This window comes from Rhinoderma darwinii, chromosome 7, assembly GCF_050947455.1.
Source record: "Rhinoderma darwinii isolate aRhiDar2 chromosome 7, aRhiDar2.hap1, whole genome shotgun sequence".
Classification (NCBI taxonomy): Eukaryota; Metazoa; Chordata; class Amphibia; order Anura; family Rhinodermatidae; genus Rhinoderma; species Rhinoderma darwinii.
Window position 1 is genome coordinate 121,562,917 of NC_134693.1, and position 19,757 is coordinate 121,582,673.

The 19,757-nt window shown below is 41.3% G+C and overlaps 1 protein-coding gene across 4 annotated transcripts in view; it reads right to left on the bottom strand.

Moving 5' to 3' along the window:
* Window positions 1–2,404: 2,404 nt before the first annotated feature.
* Window positions 2,405–19,757, bottom strand: part of TASOR (transcription activation suppressor) — a 63,589-nt gene continuing 46,236 nt past the window's right edge. For 2 of the 4 annotated variants that reach the window (XM_075833914.1, XM_075833913.1), the window contains exons 17-24: window positions 19,695–19,754; window positions 11,897–12,822; window positions 9,930–10,052; window positions 9,606–9,765; window positions 7,698–7,806; window positions 6,893–7,071; window positions 6,406–6,564; window positions 2,405–3,087 (exon numbers count right to left, since the gene is read on the bottom strand). In XM_075833914.1, coding sequence (XP_075690029.1) covers window positions 2,633–3,087; window positions 6,406–6,564; window positions 6,893–7,071; window positions 7,698–7,806; window positions 9,606–9,765; window positions 9,930–10,052; window positions 11,897–12,822; window positions 19,695–19,754 — 2,171 coding nt within the window. In that variant the 3' untranslated portion in view covers window positions 2,405–2,632. Of the gene's footprint in view, window positions 3,110–6,405; window positions 6,565–6,892; window positions 7,072–7,697; window positions 7,807–9,605; window positions 9,766–9,929; window positions 10,053–11,896; window positions 12,823–19,694; window positions 19,755–19,757 lie in introns of all 4 variants that reach the window. The other 2 variants (XM_075833916.1, XM_075833915.1) reach the window with 2 other exon arrangements.

The window sequence follows — 19,757 nt, forward strand, 5'->3', positions numbered from 1 at the left end:
AACACTTGGTTACAAAAAAATTTTTTATTTGTTTTGTCTCGCCATATTCTGAGACGCTTACATTTATTTTTTTCTTCAATTGAGAGGGCTTGATTTTTTTCAGGGCGATTTGTAGTTATTACTATTTAGAGGTACATACGATTTTTCGATCATTCTGGCAGTGATTTTTTTTTTCTAAGGCATTCACCCAACCGATTAAAGTAACGTAATACGTAATAACGTTTTTTTTATATTTGAAAATTTTTCTTAAACATTTTTGAAATTTTTAGTACAGGGGACTTTAACATGCGATACATATGTATTGCCTTTGTCTGTGCTCTACTAATAAGCCAAGTCTCGGGCAAGGCTTAATAGAGCACTGATGGCACACCTGGAGGCTTTCAATAGTCCTACAGCAGCAATGGAGGCCAAATCGGCATTCTGTAATTTTGTCGTGAGAGGGGGATTGCATTGGGGGGACAAAGTGGAAGCCCCCTCTCTCTCTCTCTCTCTCTCTCTCTCTCTGTCTTACCGATCAGATGCCACGGAACGCTGAGTCTGAGGGGTAAAACAAGTTCTCTGATCCCAGCCTTTGCAGGCGGGTGTCAGCTTTTTGAAACAGCCAGTACCAGTCGTGGGCTCAGCTCTTGAGTCATATTTGGGTAGCGCACATCCGCTGTACATGAACAGCAGATGTCGCTGAAGCTGGCCATACACTTTAGATAGATGTTGACAGAGTGATCACTTGGCCAAATGTGCTTGTGTTTTCAATAAGAAGGGAGAAAGATGCTGCCAAACAGACTACTCTGGCAGTGGCTTATCTGTTAAATAAAAGGATCGGGCATGTTGAAATTCAACAGTCTGCAGATGTCAGAAAGTACAGTCAGGACGCCGCCATACACATTAGATGGGTGGCCGGTCCCGCCCCCATATTGCCGGGTTCAGCTGTCAGACTTCTAAGGTGTATGGCCAGCTTAAGAGGTTAAAACGGATATGCTGCTAAAGGCTTGGTGGCAAATACCACAGGACCAGTATAAATAGAATAGGTTAGATCAGCCTCAGTATTTTAGATGAGGTAGTGTTCTTATGAGGTCAAAATTTTATAATGCTATTTTTAGCTTATCGAATATGTAGGAGTTGTTTGGGTAACGACTATTTCACACTATTGAAGATATGCTAGTGGTCTCATAGTTGTGGGCGAGAGTAAGAGGTTATATAGTGATCCACTACCCTGAATAGGGAACGCACGCGCAATGTAATTTTAGACGCGCATGCGCAGCTTCCTGTATACTGCGATCTGCTGCCCTGGGAAATGAGACGCCGGATGTGCAGGATTGAATAGGGCCCGGCACGCGCAGTGAGGAGCTCTTAGCGCTATAGATCGTAGAGGTTGTTTTTTGCTGCTTTGTAACTGTATTCCATGGCGATCCTTACATATTTGAACACTCTGTATTGTATAGAAATTATGTGGGATATTGATCGGTTTTATTGTGTATTTTCTACTTATACATGTGAAAATATATTGAACATATTTGTGTTCAATATATGTGTAAATTCATATCGGGAGTGATGTCACTGATTATGCGCTATATAAAGTGTGCATTGAATCAACGTAATTATGCTTGATAAAGACCCAACATGGATTGAAACGTTGCAAGTTTTTAAGCTTGGTGAATAAAAAAAAACACTTTCACTTTTGGAAATCCTGAGTGCTACATTTCCTTCTATTTATACTGGTTACAAGTTGTCTCTGTGGACATGGGACGTTTTTGCTGCGTGCACCTCGCCGCTTTGGGAATTTGCCTATTTTTCTCCTCTGTGAAACAAAATTGGTTGTGCTGCTGATCTCTTGAGATAAACACCACAGGACACCATCAGAAGTCTTGCGGAGTCCATGCCTCTATGGGTCAGAGCGGTTTTAGTGGCACAAGGGGGACCTATTATTAGGCAGGTGGCTTTAATGTTATGGCTGATCGATATCTGTGTATATCTATATAAATGGGGTTCCATGCTTTATAGGGACATGAAGTTAACAATGTAAATAAGGTTAGATCATCAAAAATAGCACGGAAATTATATGGCTGCGGGAAATTGATTATGGGTTTTAAAGATTATTGAGGTAGGTGCCATAATTGGCAAACTGTCTAGAAAAAGAGACATACCCATGGGACGCCCATGTGTTGCCATTTCGATAAAATTTTCAGTTTCAAATTGATGTATCCTATGATACAATTTATAAATCTCCCCTGATGTTTTATAACTATAATACGTACATTCATGGTTGGAGCCTTCCATTTTATTTCAGTTTATTTTTTCATAAATGTATTTTACTTTCGCAATAAAGCAAAAAATAAAAATTTAAAATTTTTTTTAAAAGCGGATGAGAAAAGGAAGCAACACTTAAGTTAAAATACAATTCTTTCAATTCATTTACATAAAAAATTTATTTACTTGGTGTGTAATGTACATGACAAACATTCCAAAAAGGAGGCAGAGAAAGGGGGATTCTCCCCTCAATATATAATAAAAAGGTTATTTTACTTTGTATAAGAAACAAAAAACAAAATCTTACAAAAAGTCATATATATATATATATATATTCAATTATATTGCAAGTAGAGAAGAAAAAAAAATAAAAAATCTATTTTACATTCTACTTCTGATCCCACTCAGAATGTTGTTCTGTTGACTGACTGTATGAATTTGTGTAATCGTTTTCCCCTGGTATTTGGTTACCCAGCACAGGGCATACACTTGATCCAAGAAAAGTCTGATGCGTGAGAAGGTTGAAATGAGAAATACCTAATTGCCTGCTACTGTAGTCTCGGAAATTGTTGATGTCATCTCCTGTAGCACTGCTATTGTCACCTGTTGTTGAACCAGCTGTGGAGACGGGCGTTACTGGCTGCATGTAGTCAGAATCTACAATGGGAGAGCTGGGCTTCAAACACTCAGTTTGAGTATCCTCAGCTTCTGATTGGCTTGCAGACTCACTTCCCTCCGGTTTAGGGTTTGCAGAATTGGTGCATACTTCAATCTCTGGAGCTTCATCCCCCGAGTCCAGAGACATATCCTCCTCCTCTTCTTTAACATCAGCTTTGCGGAGAGCTGTTTTACAAAGAGAACTTTCCTAAATATTTGGCCACATAAAAAGAGACATTACTTATTCTGGAAGCATTCTCTGGCAATTTCATCTTCTGTCATAGGTGGCACAGCAATGTACCTTCAGATTAGGGGTACCTTTCACACGGGGCAGCTTTTCTGCGTGGATATTTACTGACTGAAGAGTCGCAGCGTAAAACAGTATCAGCAAACTAGATGGGATTTTAACAAATCTCATCTACACACTGTGTAAATTCACCACACGTAAAAGTGAAATGTGGTACGAATTTTAAAATCCACAGCATGTCAATTTATGTTGCGGATTTTTCCTGAAGATTTCACTCAATTAGAAGGGTGAAGTTGGCAACAAAATCTGCATGTGTAAGGTGAAGATTTTGTTGTGGATTAGTGGTGAAAATCGGCAGTCGATTTTTCCGCTCCGTGTGCAATTACCCGAAATGTTAGGATCCCGCCCTCAGGATACCCTGAGACGTAAAATAGAGACAAAGGGAGCCCTTGTGTGCTTCTCCATCAATGTCAAATCGGAGACTCCTCCTAACTGCCTCTCCTCAACCCACCTGGCCCTGCACATTGCCTTTAAAATGGCAAACCATTCACTAACTTATCTGGGGGTACAAATCACACGCAACCCCTCTAAACTGTACTCTACTAATCCAAACACGTTTTATACCGGACTACAGGCAGACATAAGCAGCGTGTGGGGATTTCACACTCTTAGGAAAGGAGAATCACCTCAAAATTAGTTTCCCAAAAGCACTGGTACCTATTCCACTCCCTACCCATACACATGTGCCCCAAAGAAATGCACAATTATTGGCCTAATTTGCATATTTATCCAACGGGCGAAAAGGAGAATCAGGCTACATGTTCTACAACACGCTTACAGCAATTGAGCGCTCACTATGCTCTCCCTCGGCTCTTATCTGTTTATTAAATTTGCCATACAGCTCCCTAACCTCCACTGTTAAAGGGGTTTTCCCATCTTGGACATTTATGGCATATCCACAGGATATGCCATAAAAGGTCAAAGATAGGAAAACTCCTTTAAGGAAAATACTTTGTTCCTCTCCATATAGCACTCATGGCCTCTGCCCACAGGTCTCTCTCTCTCTTTCTGCCACACCCTTGCTTTTCAGGTAGGTAAAATGCACCCAATCTTCTACAGATGGGCATTGGAGGGCGTATCAAAAGGTTAAGGACTTAATTGACTGCGCCAAGCAAACAGATCTCTGTCTTCCAAGCCTGTGCCATGTGAGATTTTCTATACCCCTTCTTTTTCCACGATCTACAAGCCCAAAGCTGTCTCGGGTATGCTGCATATCGTGGGAGGGGGACTGGAATGACCCCTTCAGCCCCCGGCTAAACACCCTAACAGAGCCAAGTGGTCTGGTTTTAGCTTTCTACTCCTTTCTATAATCACAAATTACGACCCGACAAGCTTGGGAAAGATTATGTGGCCCTCACACCAAGTTTAATCTTCCAGACCTTCTTTAAGGCACTAAAATACAACCCAGTCCTCCTCTACTGGGAGATGCTTTTGAAAACAGACCATAGAGGTTACATCTCTGCCTTACGAAACTTCCATATGGGAAATATCTCAACCCCGGCCTGTCTCAGATGTGGGAAAGAAACTGCAGATATGTACCACGGTTTGTTGAGTTGCCCCAATATCTGATCATATTGGAACAGGAAATACTACTCAGCACATACCCTTAACCCCAGGTTGGGCTCTCTTTGGTCATCTATCAGTAAATGACACCCCCATATCTCAATTAAAAAAAAGAGACTCCTCTTTTGCATCTTCACTGCGGCATCTAAAACTATTCTACAAATCTGGCTGGGCCCGGACAATCCCTCTCTACGTCTATTCTTATAATAGCGAACTTTTTGACTGAGAATGGACTAGTGGGATGCCTCTTTGGAAAAAGAATCCCAAGTCTGGAAATTATTTGAAACATGGCGACCTATTATCTAACTTCTTCCCACCCACATTAAATTAAGGCTATGTGAATGCTTTGGTTCCACTACTTGGTATCTGGAGGAATCCGTAGCAGGTGGAAATCTCATATAAACACTCTTCAACTGCTGTACCCTGCGCATGCGTTTCTATATAGACCGACTGATGATCCTTTTTTTACCCCTTGCGGTGGCCCTAGCTTGAAAGTCCTCAGCTTTCCTACACCCTCCCCTCCCAGTTATGAAACCAAAAGAATCAGACTGGGGGAAACCAGAAATACTCTCTGCATATTGCGATGTGCATGCCACTCCCGCTCATTATTGACTGCTGCCCTTCCCCTCTGAGCCTAAACCTCTGATTCTCATCTTGAAACACCTCATCTGGAGTATACCCGCTACTTGACCAGAACTATTACGGACTCTTACTACAAATCCCACCCCCAGAACTTGCATACAGGACTTATTGCTGGCTTGAACATGGGTCTCAGCAGATTGCACAAATTGCTCACCCTGTCTTTCTCCCCCACTACTAATTTATTTGTTGTGTTTAAAATTAAATTTGTTGGAAAAAAATGCACAATTTCACCTCCTTTTAGATTATTGCAAATAACGGTAAAACCAGAATACATGAAGTGCTTTCATTTATTTAGGCCTCATGCAGGGGGAAGAATTACAGCTCTATACAGTCTCTGTTTTGTAAGGCGCTGTAAAACAGCAACCATAGAAGTCTATGGGGCCATGCTGTACCTTCTTATGCCTCTGATTCTATACAGATTGAATTTTTTAGGCATCTTCAATTGGACGCCGTATTACGACATCTGTATGGCAATTTGGTGCTGTACAGAGGCACCGTACAGCAACACACGCACAGCGCCCAATGCTCACTAGTACAGCGCTGTACGGACTCCGTGTGTTGCCATACTGCCACGTGCATTCGCTCGAATACAAATTTATGATATATATCTTGTCCATAGAGAATATCGAAATGGATTGTCAATAGATCTGTTTTGATGCAATGTATATTAGGGCACTGCATGTGCCAAGTTATTTTACCTATATTTACCAATAAAATTAAATGGCACAGATTTACATAAAGTCCACACATCCAGTTACTTAAAAGTTTGAAATTTTGTGGACATTTTCAGCTTAACTACTGCAGTAATCCTTCTACTGTCTGCATCTGTCAATTCATACTGTAACTAAGATGACTCCTGACTGAACACAATTTTAAGTTTACTACAAGTTTAAATGTTTAGGCCAACATTCCCAATAACTAGTAAATGTAAACTGTAGTTATTCATGGACATCTAGGGGGTACAGAGTCTGGACAGAAAACACATTAAATACCTGTCTGCTTTTCTTCACTGGCCAGACTGGGCAGATAAATTCCTTCACTGCTGGAACTTTGGGGACCAACCAGGTTGGTAAAATTCTGCATGAACTCGTCCATTCTTGTTACCACAATCCCGTTTTCACCATAATTAGGAAACAAAGATGCATTCTTTTCTGGAACAGAATATGAATATAATTTTAAAGGCTTTGTTCACATCTGCGTCGGTGTGTTCTGTATTTCTGCTTAGTCAGAGGAGCAGAATAAGGGAATAACGGAAGCAACCATTGACTTTAATGGGTTCTGTCGGGGTGTCCATGACTTTACCGGAGACAATAGTGCAGCATGCCATGCTGCGCTACGGTCTCCAGTAATCTCTGTTGGATCTGCGACGAAGGCCCCTAACGGAGCCTCTGACACAGATGTGAACGAGGCCTTAGTTTGACGGTCACACTTACATTGCATGCTTTTTATTATTTGTGTTTTGCGGTGTACAGTTGTTACCTGTCAGAAATATGAGGTGTCGCTGCTGTATGTTCTGAACCTGAAGCTTGATCAAACATTCTAGTTCCGGAGCTTGTCGGCTCTGAGAATCACAGTTATGATAAGAAAGAATCTCAACTAGATGCTTCTTCTGGTATGTGTTGAGGAGAGCCAAAATATTCAGTGCATTTGGTTTCGTCCTAAAAGGGGAACACACGGGTAAATGAAAGAAAATCATTGTGTTTTTTTTTTTACTTGATCAATTTATAATAAAGGAATGGGCAGAATGACAGATGCAAGATACCCATTACGAAAGGGCATTGATTTGGCCCACTGTTAGAGGGGTTTTCTGATTTTAGCAAAATAAAGCTTAAAAGGCTATGTACAATTTTGCAAGCATTTTTTTTAATATATATATATTATTGAATTAATGGTTTAGGCGATTATGAACTTAGATGTGATCGATGTTAGTGTTGTCCTGTGAGCGCTGTGTAATACTACATTTGCCCTGCAGCGGCCACAAACCGCTTCAACTAGCGACATCAGCTGATCACGAGGAGTTTTAATAGCCAGACCCATTGTTGATCATGGCGCACTTTTAAGGGGTAATCCAGTTGCGGCAACCACTTTTCTCAGTGACAAGTACCTTGTTCAAGCATCTAACACTAAAACATGCACGTATGCATATACACTGACAATATCTAAGTACTCGTAGTATTCGTGGTTCCTGTGCTCAGTATAACCAATTAGAATTTCTAGTCCCGCCAATTCTATCATGTGTGGCATGCCTCTAGTTCACTCTAGCTTCTTAGAACAAAGGACTCACCTTCCAAGCTCCTTCAGTTTTTTCTGAAATTTGCAATGAATTTTCCATTGCCACTTTCTTTCAGGACTACTGATTTGCTCAAGGAACAGGAGAAATTTTCTCAGTTCACCTACAAGATAATATGGAACGTCAGTATACAAATGAACACAACACTATCATTAAAGGGTATGTCCACCATTGCAACTTTGTTTGCATTGCACCAATAGGTTTAAAAAAGTGACTCACTTAAAGAGGCTCTGTCACCAGATTTTGCAACCCCTATCTCCTATTGCAGCAGATCGGCGCTGCAATGGAGAGAAGAGTAACGTTTTTTGTTTTTTTTAAACGAGCATTTTTGGCCAAGTTATGACCATTTTTATATTTATGTAAATGAGGCTTTCTAAAGTACAACTGGGCGTGTTTACAGTAAAAGTACAACTGGGCGTGTATTATGTGCGTACATCGGGGCGTTTTTACTTCTTTTACTAGCTGGGCGTTGTGTATAGAAGTATCACCCACTTCTCTAAACAACGCCCAGCTTCTGGCAGTGCAGACACACAGCGTGTTCGAGAGATCACGCTGTGACGTCACTCACTTCCTGCCCCAGGTCCTGCATCGTGTCGGCCACATCGGCACCAGAGGTTACTGTTGATTCTGCAGCAGCATCAGCGTTTGCAGGTAAGTAGCTACATCGACTTACCTGCAAACGCTGATGCTGCTGCAGAATCAACTGTAGCCTCTGGTGCCGATGTGTCCTCACTCGTCCGACACGATGCAGGACCTGGGGCAGGAAGTGAGTGACGTCACAGCGTGATCTCTCGAGAACACGCTGTGTCTGCACTGCCAGAAGCTGGGCGTTCTGAAGAGAAGTGGATGATACTTCTATACACAACGCCCAGCTAGTAAAAGAAGTAAAAACGCCCCGATGTACGCACACAATACGCGCCCAGTTGTACTTTTACTGTAAACACGCCCAGTTGTACTTTAGAAAGCCTCATTTACATAAATATAAAAATGGTCATAACTTGGCCAAAAATGCTAGTTTTTTTTTAAATAAAAACGTTACTCTTATCTCCATTGCAGCGCCGATCTGCTGCAATAGGAGATAGGGGTTGCAAAATCTGGTGACAGAGCCTCTTTAAATGCGACTCGCATACGATTTAGAGTACCTCCAGTTATACTGAAATCATATCGAAAAACAATTATAGTGCAGGAGTGTGCACAATGATCGTAATTCTAAACAACTTGTATTGCAGTTTCTGCTTCTTAATACAGCACGGACTGTCTGTAGTCTGTGCTGCCGGCTGCTCATAACTCTGCGTCCTGCTCGGTCTCCATGGATCCCGTATCCAGAACGGCCACCAGCGCTGTAGAATGTAATGTGATCTTACAATGCTGGCGGCCTTTCTTCTAGAGACCATTGACTTTTACTATGTTATGCCACTTAGGCCCTGTTCACTTTTTTCTCTACATCTAGCATGTATATCGGGTAAGCTCACAACACACGTGATAGACATGTCCATAGGTCTCCATGTGCCTGAAGGACGCCAAAAGTAGTGTCCTTTTGAACTCAAGTCTTTTATTGTTAAACAGATACCATAATAGCCTATGGGTGACTAATGCTTAACAGTGGAATTCATCACCCATAGGCTACAAAGCTTCCTGTTTATCAGATACGTCATCAAAAGGGTCATGAGAGTTCATGACGTATACATTAAAGAGATACCATTTTAGTCTATGGGTCACGGATGCTACTGTTAGGCATGTCACAGCCCATCTTCAACATATACGTCGGGAGCTTTTGTAGGCATAAACAGTGATATAGCATTGAAATCGCTATTAATTGGGCCTTACAAAGACAAGACGGGCCAGTGGCATAGTTAAATTTCAGCGAAGGTTACAAGGGGCGCTATAAAAGAGAAATCTTACCAGCTTTGGCAGAATCTGGATTTAGCACAGTATCATCAGATACAAAAAATCCTCCAGATACAAAAAGTTCATTATATGTGTGATTTTTCAAATCATCTAAACTGTCCACACCAGCAAAACTGACACAGGTTCGCTTTTTCAATTCTGTCAAGGAAGGGATCTATTAAAAGGAAAGACAAAGAAAACTATGAATCAATGCATTTCTATTGCAATGGTTTACACAACAAGATGAGGGAGAGGCCTGGAAATCCACTGAAGAAAATAAATTGCAAAGGATTGTCAACAATTCCATTTTAAAACACGGAGATAATGAATATAACTCACCGTATGAATACTCTGGGCAATATCTTCATTCTGAATAATAATTAGTAGTTTATCAGAGACTGCATTATTGTGCACATACTGGTCTGGGTAACACTGTACATTGCCAAGTTTTATCAAGTAATCCTAGAAACAAATTAGGAGAAAATATTACTTCCACATGATAAAGCCTGAAGTTATGAAAACAAAGTAGATGCAAAACAGAAAATTTCCAGCCATCCGTGAGATTGTGTACAGACAAAAACATACATAAAATGCCGGCCATAGATCTAACAATTATTGTTAACGGTCCCAACCATTTAACAATGGTTTCGAAAACTCGTTTGCTATATGGCACTGAAAACTATTAGTTTCGACCAATAGAAATCTATGGCAATTTTCATAAATGGCACAAAAGTTGCAAAAAATGGCGGCTTATGGTATTTACGCCACGCAGAACCTTTTTTTTTTTTATAATTAAAAATTGCCAGGTTTTAGTGGCAGGGCCACCAGTAGTCCGACAAACATACTATAATTTACTCCAGAAATTGGCGGAAATTATAGCACAAATATACAGGGGAACGTTTCCTCGATAAATACGGGTCACAGCTGTGACCTCCATCTATCAGACATTGATGGCATATCCTGTGGATATGCCATCAATGTCTAAGATGGGAAAACCCCCTTAAAGGACGGGTGTCGCGTAAATTTTTTTTTTTATATGTTTTTGCTTTTAGTACCTTATTAAAATAAATTTGATTTATTTGTGTTTTACTTTTTTCTTTCTTTTACTTCTATATGGGGGCTGCCATTTTTTTTTTTCATCTCTGTATGTGTCGATTAACGACACATACAGAGATGGAATACGGCACATACATCCTCATAGTGAATGCGAAAGGGAGCCGTTCCATTCACTATAGCGTACGCCGTCTGTGTGGGAACGGCGCATGCGCCGCTCCAACACAGTCCAAAAGGAGGGTCTTCGGCCGAGCGACATCCGGCGCCATTTTCATGTGGACCGGAAGCCGCGGCCGGACAGTAAGATGACTACTTCCGGTTGCGGCTTCCGGTCATATATTCAGACGCAAGGACTAGGAGCGGAGGCAGCGGCAGGTAAGTTACGTTTGTGTTATACTGTGTGATTACACTGTATCTAATCCTCCTACACTGTGCATTCGTTCGAAAAATGGCAGCACATAGTGTAGGAGGTTTGAACATTCAACCCCCTCCTTTCTCCTGGCACTAGCCAGGATAAAGGAGGGGGCATTGTGTGAGGACACTAGAGCGTGTGTGTCTACACCAAATTTGCAGCATAAAGCAATGAGATTGCTTTACCACATTGCAAAGCTGCAATTTTGGGAACTGCTCCCTCTAGTGACCAGCACATGGAAATGTTATAAATTAGAATCTAATTTATAATATTTCCTGACTTGTGAAAAAATTTAAAAAATTAGAACAATGTGTAATCATTTATTGACTAACAGTTTAATGAAAGAAAATATATATATTTTTCTAGCGACACATTCCCTTTAACACCGGGGCTAAAGCTGTGTCAATGGGTAAAAAAAGTGTAAAAGGCTTTTTAATATCTAGTGCGTCTCAACACCATCTGTTGTATTTGTAAGTGGCTTGTGACTTACATATAGGTTGGGGACATTTGTTATAGTGTGCATGCTCCATTGTAGAGAACAGGAATGTTTTATTTTGATCTGCACAGGGGCTCCTGTGGTGGCTCCTAAAGTCTATCAAAGGAGGGTACAATCTTTCAGCCCCATTGCTCTGCAGATCAGAAGTACCTAAAAGCTATTTTTTTAATACATCTTACAGAGAACCTAGAACTAAAAGCTGTGTGGAGAGAGATTATTAAAGACAAAATCCCCATTGGTTTTAGTAACATACATAGAGCGATAGTTCGTTATTATACATATGACATCTTACACCGTGCGAAGGATTCTGAAAAGTGAAACAGATCTATGTCAAGATCACATTACCTTGATTTCGCCGCATGTTGCGCTTCCTTCTTGTTCTGCGTGAATATAGAATTTTACTATGTTTTTGTTTACTTGAGAGAAAATCTTCACCAAGTTGTTGAATACTTCCGGATTCATTTGGTTTATTAAATCCGTAAGAGCCGTATGAGATGTTGAAATATCTGGCAAGACAGGTGTTGTTTTCTCTGGATTTTTAAGTACGTTATCCTGCGAGACCGGAGGCAATGCATCCATATGAGGAATTGGACTTCTATGTGGTGGAGTATCCTGTGCACTTTTTGAAGAAGCCGCCTGCTCTATACAACCATTATGACCCAATTCAGAACATGGTAAAGTCTCCACGGTCTGTGAAATGCCCGTTTTAAAGTGTGTATAACCCGCTGTACTGCACCCTTGCTGCCCATGCTCTAAGGCACCAATAGTTCCCTTAGTTTCATAGGAGCCATCAAAAGGATTGTTAACATATGTAGGTTTTGTACGTGAATTTACAACAATGTCCAGCTTTACACGTAGCTCATCAACATATTGCTGCACAGGTATCTCGGAGGCTTGGGGAGACAGCCAGTCTGAAAGCTTGACTACCCTGTCTTCCGAAGATAGTAGGGGTGTTGAAGCAGCAGTGAACGAAATATCCTTTTCGCTTAGAATCTCCTGAAGCTGTTCTGAAAATTTGTTGTACACTTCAACCACAGTGTTCTCAATCAATCCATTCTGACAGTGTTTGCTTTTGAAATGTCCCTTTTTCACGTGATCTCTGTTAGGTCCTCTATCACTTCTAGACGAATGTCTTCTTCCTTTCCTGTACTCTTCCAGTGGTGAATAACCAGACCCTTTGCATCGCCTCGTGTGGTTAACTCTTGGGTCATTTGGAAGGTAATCTTCATTTGGTGAAGAGTACACAGACTGGTCTTCAATCAGATTTAAGCCTGAAAATGGGGAATGGGCAAGGGGAAGAAATCAAATATTAATTATACATGCACACAAGTATGATCATTACCGTATATCAGATAATCATATAAATCAATAAAACTTGCAAGTATAAGATATCTAACAATGTAAATTGAAGCACAATTTTTTTTCTAATGCCAGGAAAGTAACAAGTTGTTAAAAACTGGGATTCTCCTTTAGTTCCCTTCTCCACAGGCAGAATATGTTTCCGTTTTAAATTAAGCTCATTTAGAAGCCGTCATGGTGGTTAGCTTTAAATCAGTGAAAAAAAACTGCCAGGGCAGCCAGAAATTTTGTCAGTGCAGCAAAATGTATCCTGACCAGAATCCTGACACTTCTGACTCTTTTCTGTGAGATTCCAGCAAGCCACGCGTAATCTCGCGAGATTACGGAGGTAAACGAGATTTCGTTTCCCTTGCTGGAAATCTCAAAGAAAAGAGTCAGAAGTGTCAGGATTCTGAATACCGTATTTTCCGGACTATAAGGCGCACATAAAATGTTGAGAATTTCTCAGAAATAGAAAGTGCGCCTTATAATCCGGTGCGCCTTATATATGAACCCGACAGTAAAGAGAGGGGTTCATACAGGATCCTTTACCTCTATCGTGGGCGGCAGGGGTCGGCGGCGGCATACCACAGCACACACCATGCTCCTCCCCCCCGTGCGCCTATGAATTTATTCTTCACTTGGGTTTTTACAGTATCCATAAATGGATTGAGCATTACGGCCACCGTAATCAGGAGCCACACTGAGTGATACTTACAGCTCTGTAGGATCCTTGCAATATATCTTTGCTTTAGCGTTAACTATACCCACTACCCCAAAAAATGCCTCCTGTTAAGAGACATGCTTATGATGCAGGTTTCAAGCTTAAAGCTATAAGTTATGCAGTAGAGCATGGAAATAGGGCAGCTGCAAGAGAATTCAACATTAATGAATCCATGGTGCGTAAGTGGAGAAAACAAGAAGATGACCTCCGCCAAGTAAAGAAGACCAAACTGAGTTTCCGAGGAAACAAAGCAAGGTGGCCACAGTTGGAGGACAAAATAGAACAGTGGGTTATGGAACAGAGAAACGCATGTAGAAGCGTCTCCACTGTCTCTATTAGACTCAAAGCCACTGCTTTAGCACGTGACATGGAGATCAAGGACTTTCGAGGAGGTCCTTCATGGTGCTTTCGTTTCATGCAAAGGCGTCATCTCTCCATTCGCACCAGAACTACTGTGTGCCAGCAATTACCAAAGGATTATGAAGAGAAGCTGGCCATTTTCCGCACCTACTGCATAACCAAGATAAATGAAAAGAATATCCAGCCAGAACACATTATTAACATGGATGAGGTTCCCCTCACTTTCGATATCCCCGTAAACCGTACTGTTGAGAAAACAGGGACCAGTACGATATCTATACGTACCACAGGAAATGAGAAGTCATCTTTCACTGTAGTTCTCGCTTGTCAGGCTAATGGCCAGAAACTACCACCCATGGTAATTTTCAAGAGGAAGACTTTGCCTAAAGAAAATTTTCCTGCTGGTGTCATCATTAAGGCTAACCCAAAGGGCTGGATGGATGAGGAGAAGATGAGTGAGTGGCTGAGGGAGGTCTACGTCAAGAGACCGGGTGGCTTTTTTCACAAATCCCCATCCCTATTGGTCTGTGACTCGATGCGCGCCCACTTGACCGATACTGTCAAAGCCCAAGTGAAGAAAACTAATTCGGAGCTTGCTGTCATCCCTGGTGGATTAACCAAAGAGCTCCAGCCGCTAGATATCAGCATCAACAGGTCATTTAAAGTTAAATTGCGAGCTGCATGGGAGCATTGGATGACAGAAGGTGACCACACATTCACCAAAACAGGGAGGCAACGCCGTGCGAGTTATGCCACTATGTGCCAGTGGATCGTGGATGCCTGGAAGAATGTATCAGTCTCCAGTGTCATCCGAGCTTTCAGGAAGGCTGGAATCACCACTGAAGAGCCTAGCAGCAGCAACGAAACCGACTCGGATAATGAAGAGGAGGACCCCATGCTTGATGCCGAAATCGCCCAACTGTTCAACTCCGACACTGAAGATGACGGATTTGATGGATTTCTGGTGGAGGAATGAACTGAAAAAGTACGGTAAGGGTATGTGCACACACACTAATTACGTCCGTAATTGACGGACGTATTTCGGCCGCAAGTCCCGGACCGAACACAGTGCAAGGAGCCGGGCTCCTAGCATCATACTTATGTACGACGCTAGGAGTCCCTGCCTTGCTGCAGGACAACTGTCCCGTAGTATAATCATGTTTACAGTACGGGACAGTTGTCCTGCAGCGAGGCAGGGACTCCTAGCGTCGTACATAAGTATGATGCTAGGAGCCCGGCTCCTTGCACTGTTCGGTCCGGGACTTGCGGCCGAAATACGTCCGTCAATTACGGACGTAATTAGTGTGTGTGCACATACCCTTAACGTTTTGATTTGCAATTACAGCTGAACCAGTTGCAAGTTATTGTTAAAAAGTGTAATAAATTTTGACTTGCAGTCTGAGCAATGGTTTATTTAACGGTAATGTGCTGCGCCTTATAATCCAGTGCGCCTTATATATGAAACATGATTGCTTACAAGGCGCTCATAGAAAGTGCGCCTTATAATCCGGTGCGCCTTATAGTCCGGAAAATACGGTACACATGACGTCCAGGCTGGATTTCATGTGTATTCATTATCAGGACACTGCAGTAACGTTAATCTCTGTGTATGTGGCTGCACATCGCTGCTGTGTAAATGAATGGAGAGGAGTGTATGACGCTGACTGGTCACTGATTGGTCAGCGTCATACACGTAAACACGCCCAGTTAAAAACACAATACACGCCCAGTTGGACAGAACGAAAAAAAAAAACGCCCAGTTGTCCATTTCAAAGCTCATTTACATATATATATATATATATATATATATATATATATATATATATATATATATATATAAAATAGCTAATAACTTGGCCAAAAATGAACGTTTTTTAAAAAAAACAAAAAAAAAAACGTTACTGTTATCTACATTGCAGCGACGATCACATGCAATAGGAGATAGGGATTGGAGAATCTGGTGACAGAGCCTCTTTAACATAAAAACGGATAGGTCTGCATAGGAGCTGTATAAACAAATACATTTGCACATTTTTAAATCAAGAACTATTGTAAAGTTGCTTTATTTTAGATGCATTGGGAGAATAAAAAATTATTTAGTTGCGAAGGTATACCTATAAAACATCATTCAACATTCTGTGCCGATAGATTTCACAATATATCTTGATTGCGGTTCAAGATAGTTTTTTCAGCTATAGAGCTCCAAATCTCCAAAATCCCTTTACACGGCCATAGAGTTTAACGACTGCATCAATGGTAAAGATGAATTGTTACAGCAAAGGATTGGTCTTCAGAAAGTAGGCTGCCAGAGTTGTATCAATTAAACAGCTACAGTACATATTTTTCAGAACATGTTCAGGAACATCCTACGTCGCCAAAAGAATCTGTCTAGTATAAATAGTAACTAGAACACAGAGAGGAAGGGGTGCAGCTGCAGTTTCTCACGGTCTTTGCGAGACCTCATGCTGAGAGAAGAAAAGTGAAGCAGTAGAGAAAGACCTATGGTTGGTCAGCTCACACGGCATTACCTCTTACATCACAACAGAAAGAGCCTGCCCAACAATCATGGAGAAAATTTACATTAACAACCACCAGCAGATGGAAGGAAGGAAAAATACGACTGTTAGACTACATTTTTGGCCACATACATATAATACTATTCTACAGCTCCTAGTACCTAGAGTGGTTTTGATTTCTTTCTTTGTAACATGTATGCTTTAACTATGGCAGTGTGAAGAGAAGCAGAAAAATTGGAGCTCTCAAACCCCTCTAAAGATGTATTATTAAGGCTTCGTTCACATCTGCGTCAGGTCTCAATTCTGACGTTCCGTTGGAGCTTTCCGTCAGAATGAAGCTCTGACAGACACAAACGGAAAGCATAGGTTTTCGGTTTCCATCACCATTGATTTCAATAGTGACTGATCCGGTGCCAATGGTTTCCATTTGTCTCCGTTGTGCAAGGGTTCCGTCAATTTGACGGAATGACTAGCATAGAATCGGTCAAAACTACGAAATCCTTGCACAATGGAGACAAACGGAAACCGTTGGCACCGGATCCGTCACCATTGAAATCAATGAGTCCTGACGCAGATGTGAACGAAGCCTAAAACGCACAAAATTTGACAGACTGAGGGGGGAACAAAAAAACAAAACCTGCGTTCTCTCAAAGGGGTATTCCAGCCTACAGCATTGTCCACCTATCCACTGGATAGGTATTAAATGAGGATTAGTGGGGTTCCGACTGCTGATACACCCACTAAAGAACGTGGGATCTCCCACCCGCAAGACATGGTTAGGAGGAGTTTGAATGGAGAAGAGGCTGGGCATGTGTGGTGCTGCTCCATTAAAAGTTTATTGGGCTGACAGAAACAGCAGAGTTCTGTGCTCGTCTGTTGTAGTTCCTAAAAGTTACAATTTACTTTTAATAGAAATATTTTTCTTTTAATATTATCAAAGTTGTTTCAATATTGCATTTTAAAATAGCATTTCACAAGAGAAGGCTCATAATTTTAGGGAATGTCAGGGGCAGATATACCATTGCAGCAACCTGTGCAGTTGCACAAGGCCTCAGTAGGTAAGGAGGGCCACTGTCACCTTAAAGCAGCCTTCTTTTCTAATCGATTGCATGTAAATGCCTTAACGTTATATATTTTATGGCTAAGAATTACTGATGGATTGTTAGATAGACATAGGGGTGTTCTATGAGGAGATATTGCAGAGCAAGGGCCCATATACTGTTCTTGCATGGGGCCTTCAGAGAAAAAGAATAAAAAAATATATATATTATATATATCTATATATATCAACTTTTTATTTTAAAAAAGGATACTAATCAGGAGCGTCCACTAGATGTTCTTTAAATAGGTTGTATCAAAGACCAAGTCTGTCCATATGCCGTACTAGAGCACAATGACGGAGGTGCCATCCACAAAAAACAGCTATGAGCTAGAGCATCTCTCAAAGAATAGCTCTCACTCTGGTTGACTTGAGTCGTCCAAGTATTACATTCATATGAATAGCGGCATGTAATACTACATTTTACTTGCAACGGTGCGGATATTGTCACTGAAAACAAGATTTAAAGAGAACCTTTCACCTGCCCATACATGTGCAGCATGTAATAGACAGGGCTTCAAACACTGTCTCACTTTAAAAAAAAATCCTATATTCCTCTGTTATTTACATACAATGCCGTTACATTTGGCACCCGATATGTAAATAAGCCCCTGAACCGTCAATAGGGCATTTCTATCTAACTATATGGCAAAGGGGCGTGATGTCTTTGCTCAGACACTGTCCAATCAGCTACGGACAGTATCAGGGCGGCTTGCGCTGAGTTCCCTCCCACGAGAACACACAGAGAGCTCTCTGCAGAATCACCAGTCTGTGTTCTCGTGGGAGGTAACACAGCTCAAGCCGTCCTGACACTGTCCGTAGTGGATTGGACAGTCATAGCGAAGACATCACGCTTCCTTGCCATTTAGTTAGATAGAAACGCCCCATTGACAGTTCATGGGCTTATTTACATAACGGGCACCAAATATAACGGCACTGATATGTAAATAATGGAGGAAGTTAGAAAAATTATTTCAAGTGAGACAGGGTTTGTGAAGCCCTGACCATTACATGCTGCACTCAGCTGCTCATGTATGGGCAGTGAAAGGTTCTCTTTAAGTAACCAAATTTATATAGGCTGTAAGTAACAAGAAAGGACACACACACCCAAAAAAAAAAATGAAAGAGGTGAACAATGTACATGCAGATGAAATGACCTTTAGTTATAAAGAGCTTTAGGTTTTAAAGTGTAACTAAAAACTTTTTAAAAAAAATGTGACATGTCAGCAGTTCTGATCGGTGGGGGTCCAAGCACGGAGACCCACACTGGTCACTAAAACAAAGCGGCAGAAGCACTTGGTGCCGCTTTATTTTTGATAGTCTAGGAGTCCGTACACCCCTTGGTCGGCATTTCGAGGAAAGCCGATCAGAAGCGAAGTGGCGCAGTGCTTCGTTTCTGATATTCTTTCCTCATAAAGCGATCGATGGGGGTCCCAGTGCACAGGCCCCCACTGATCAAAACGTCTGACATGTCTATCACATGTCAAAAGTTTTTAAAAGTTTAGTTAACCTTTAAAAGGTGTTTTTTTTGTTGTTGCTGCTTAAAGTGCACCAACAATGAGGATTGCGGCCACCTCTCCCACCGGAAATATAACAGCACCGATATCTAAATAACGGTTGGAGGTAGAAAAAATATATAAAATGCCCCAGGGTTTGTGCAGCCCTCCCCATTACATGCTGCACATGTATGGGGAGGTGAAAGGTTCTCTTTAAATCAGCTTTACATATTGAACACTACATGATCTAGTATGTCCTAATATATTTAAATATCCAATATGAAAACAACTAAGTGTCCAGATAAGATGTACTATGGTTTGATCTGAACTGTAACCCCTGGCCTCAAAATCTAGGGTATAACTATTTTTTAACTATACAAAAGTATGTTACTACAATCACTGTAGTCTTATTAGCCTATATTTGCTGAAGTGAACTCTAAATCGTACCATAACCAACATTTTACTCCAGTAAAGGTTCTGCTATACCAGACTGCTTGAACCTCAAGAAGCACAGAAGTGCCAAGTACAAAAAGTGCTCCCATATATGCTACAATTAAAACAATGCTTAGCATATAACTTTAACTCGGATCAAATGCATTACCCTCCTCACCTTGTTGTTTTTCATCTCTAAGATTTCCAATATGATCCTCTGGTATTCTTCCTTCCTCTCCTG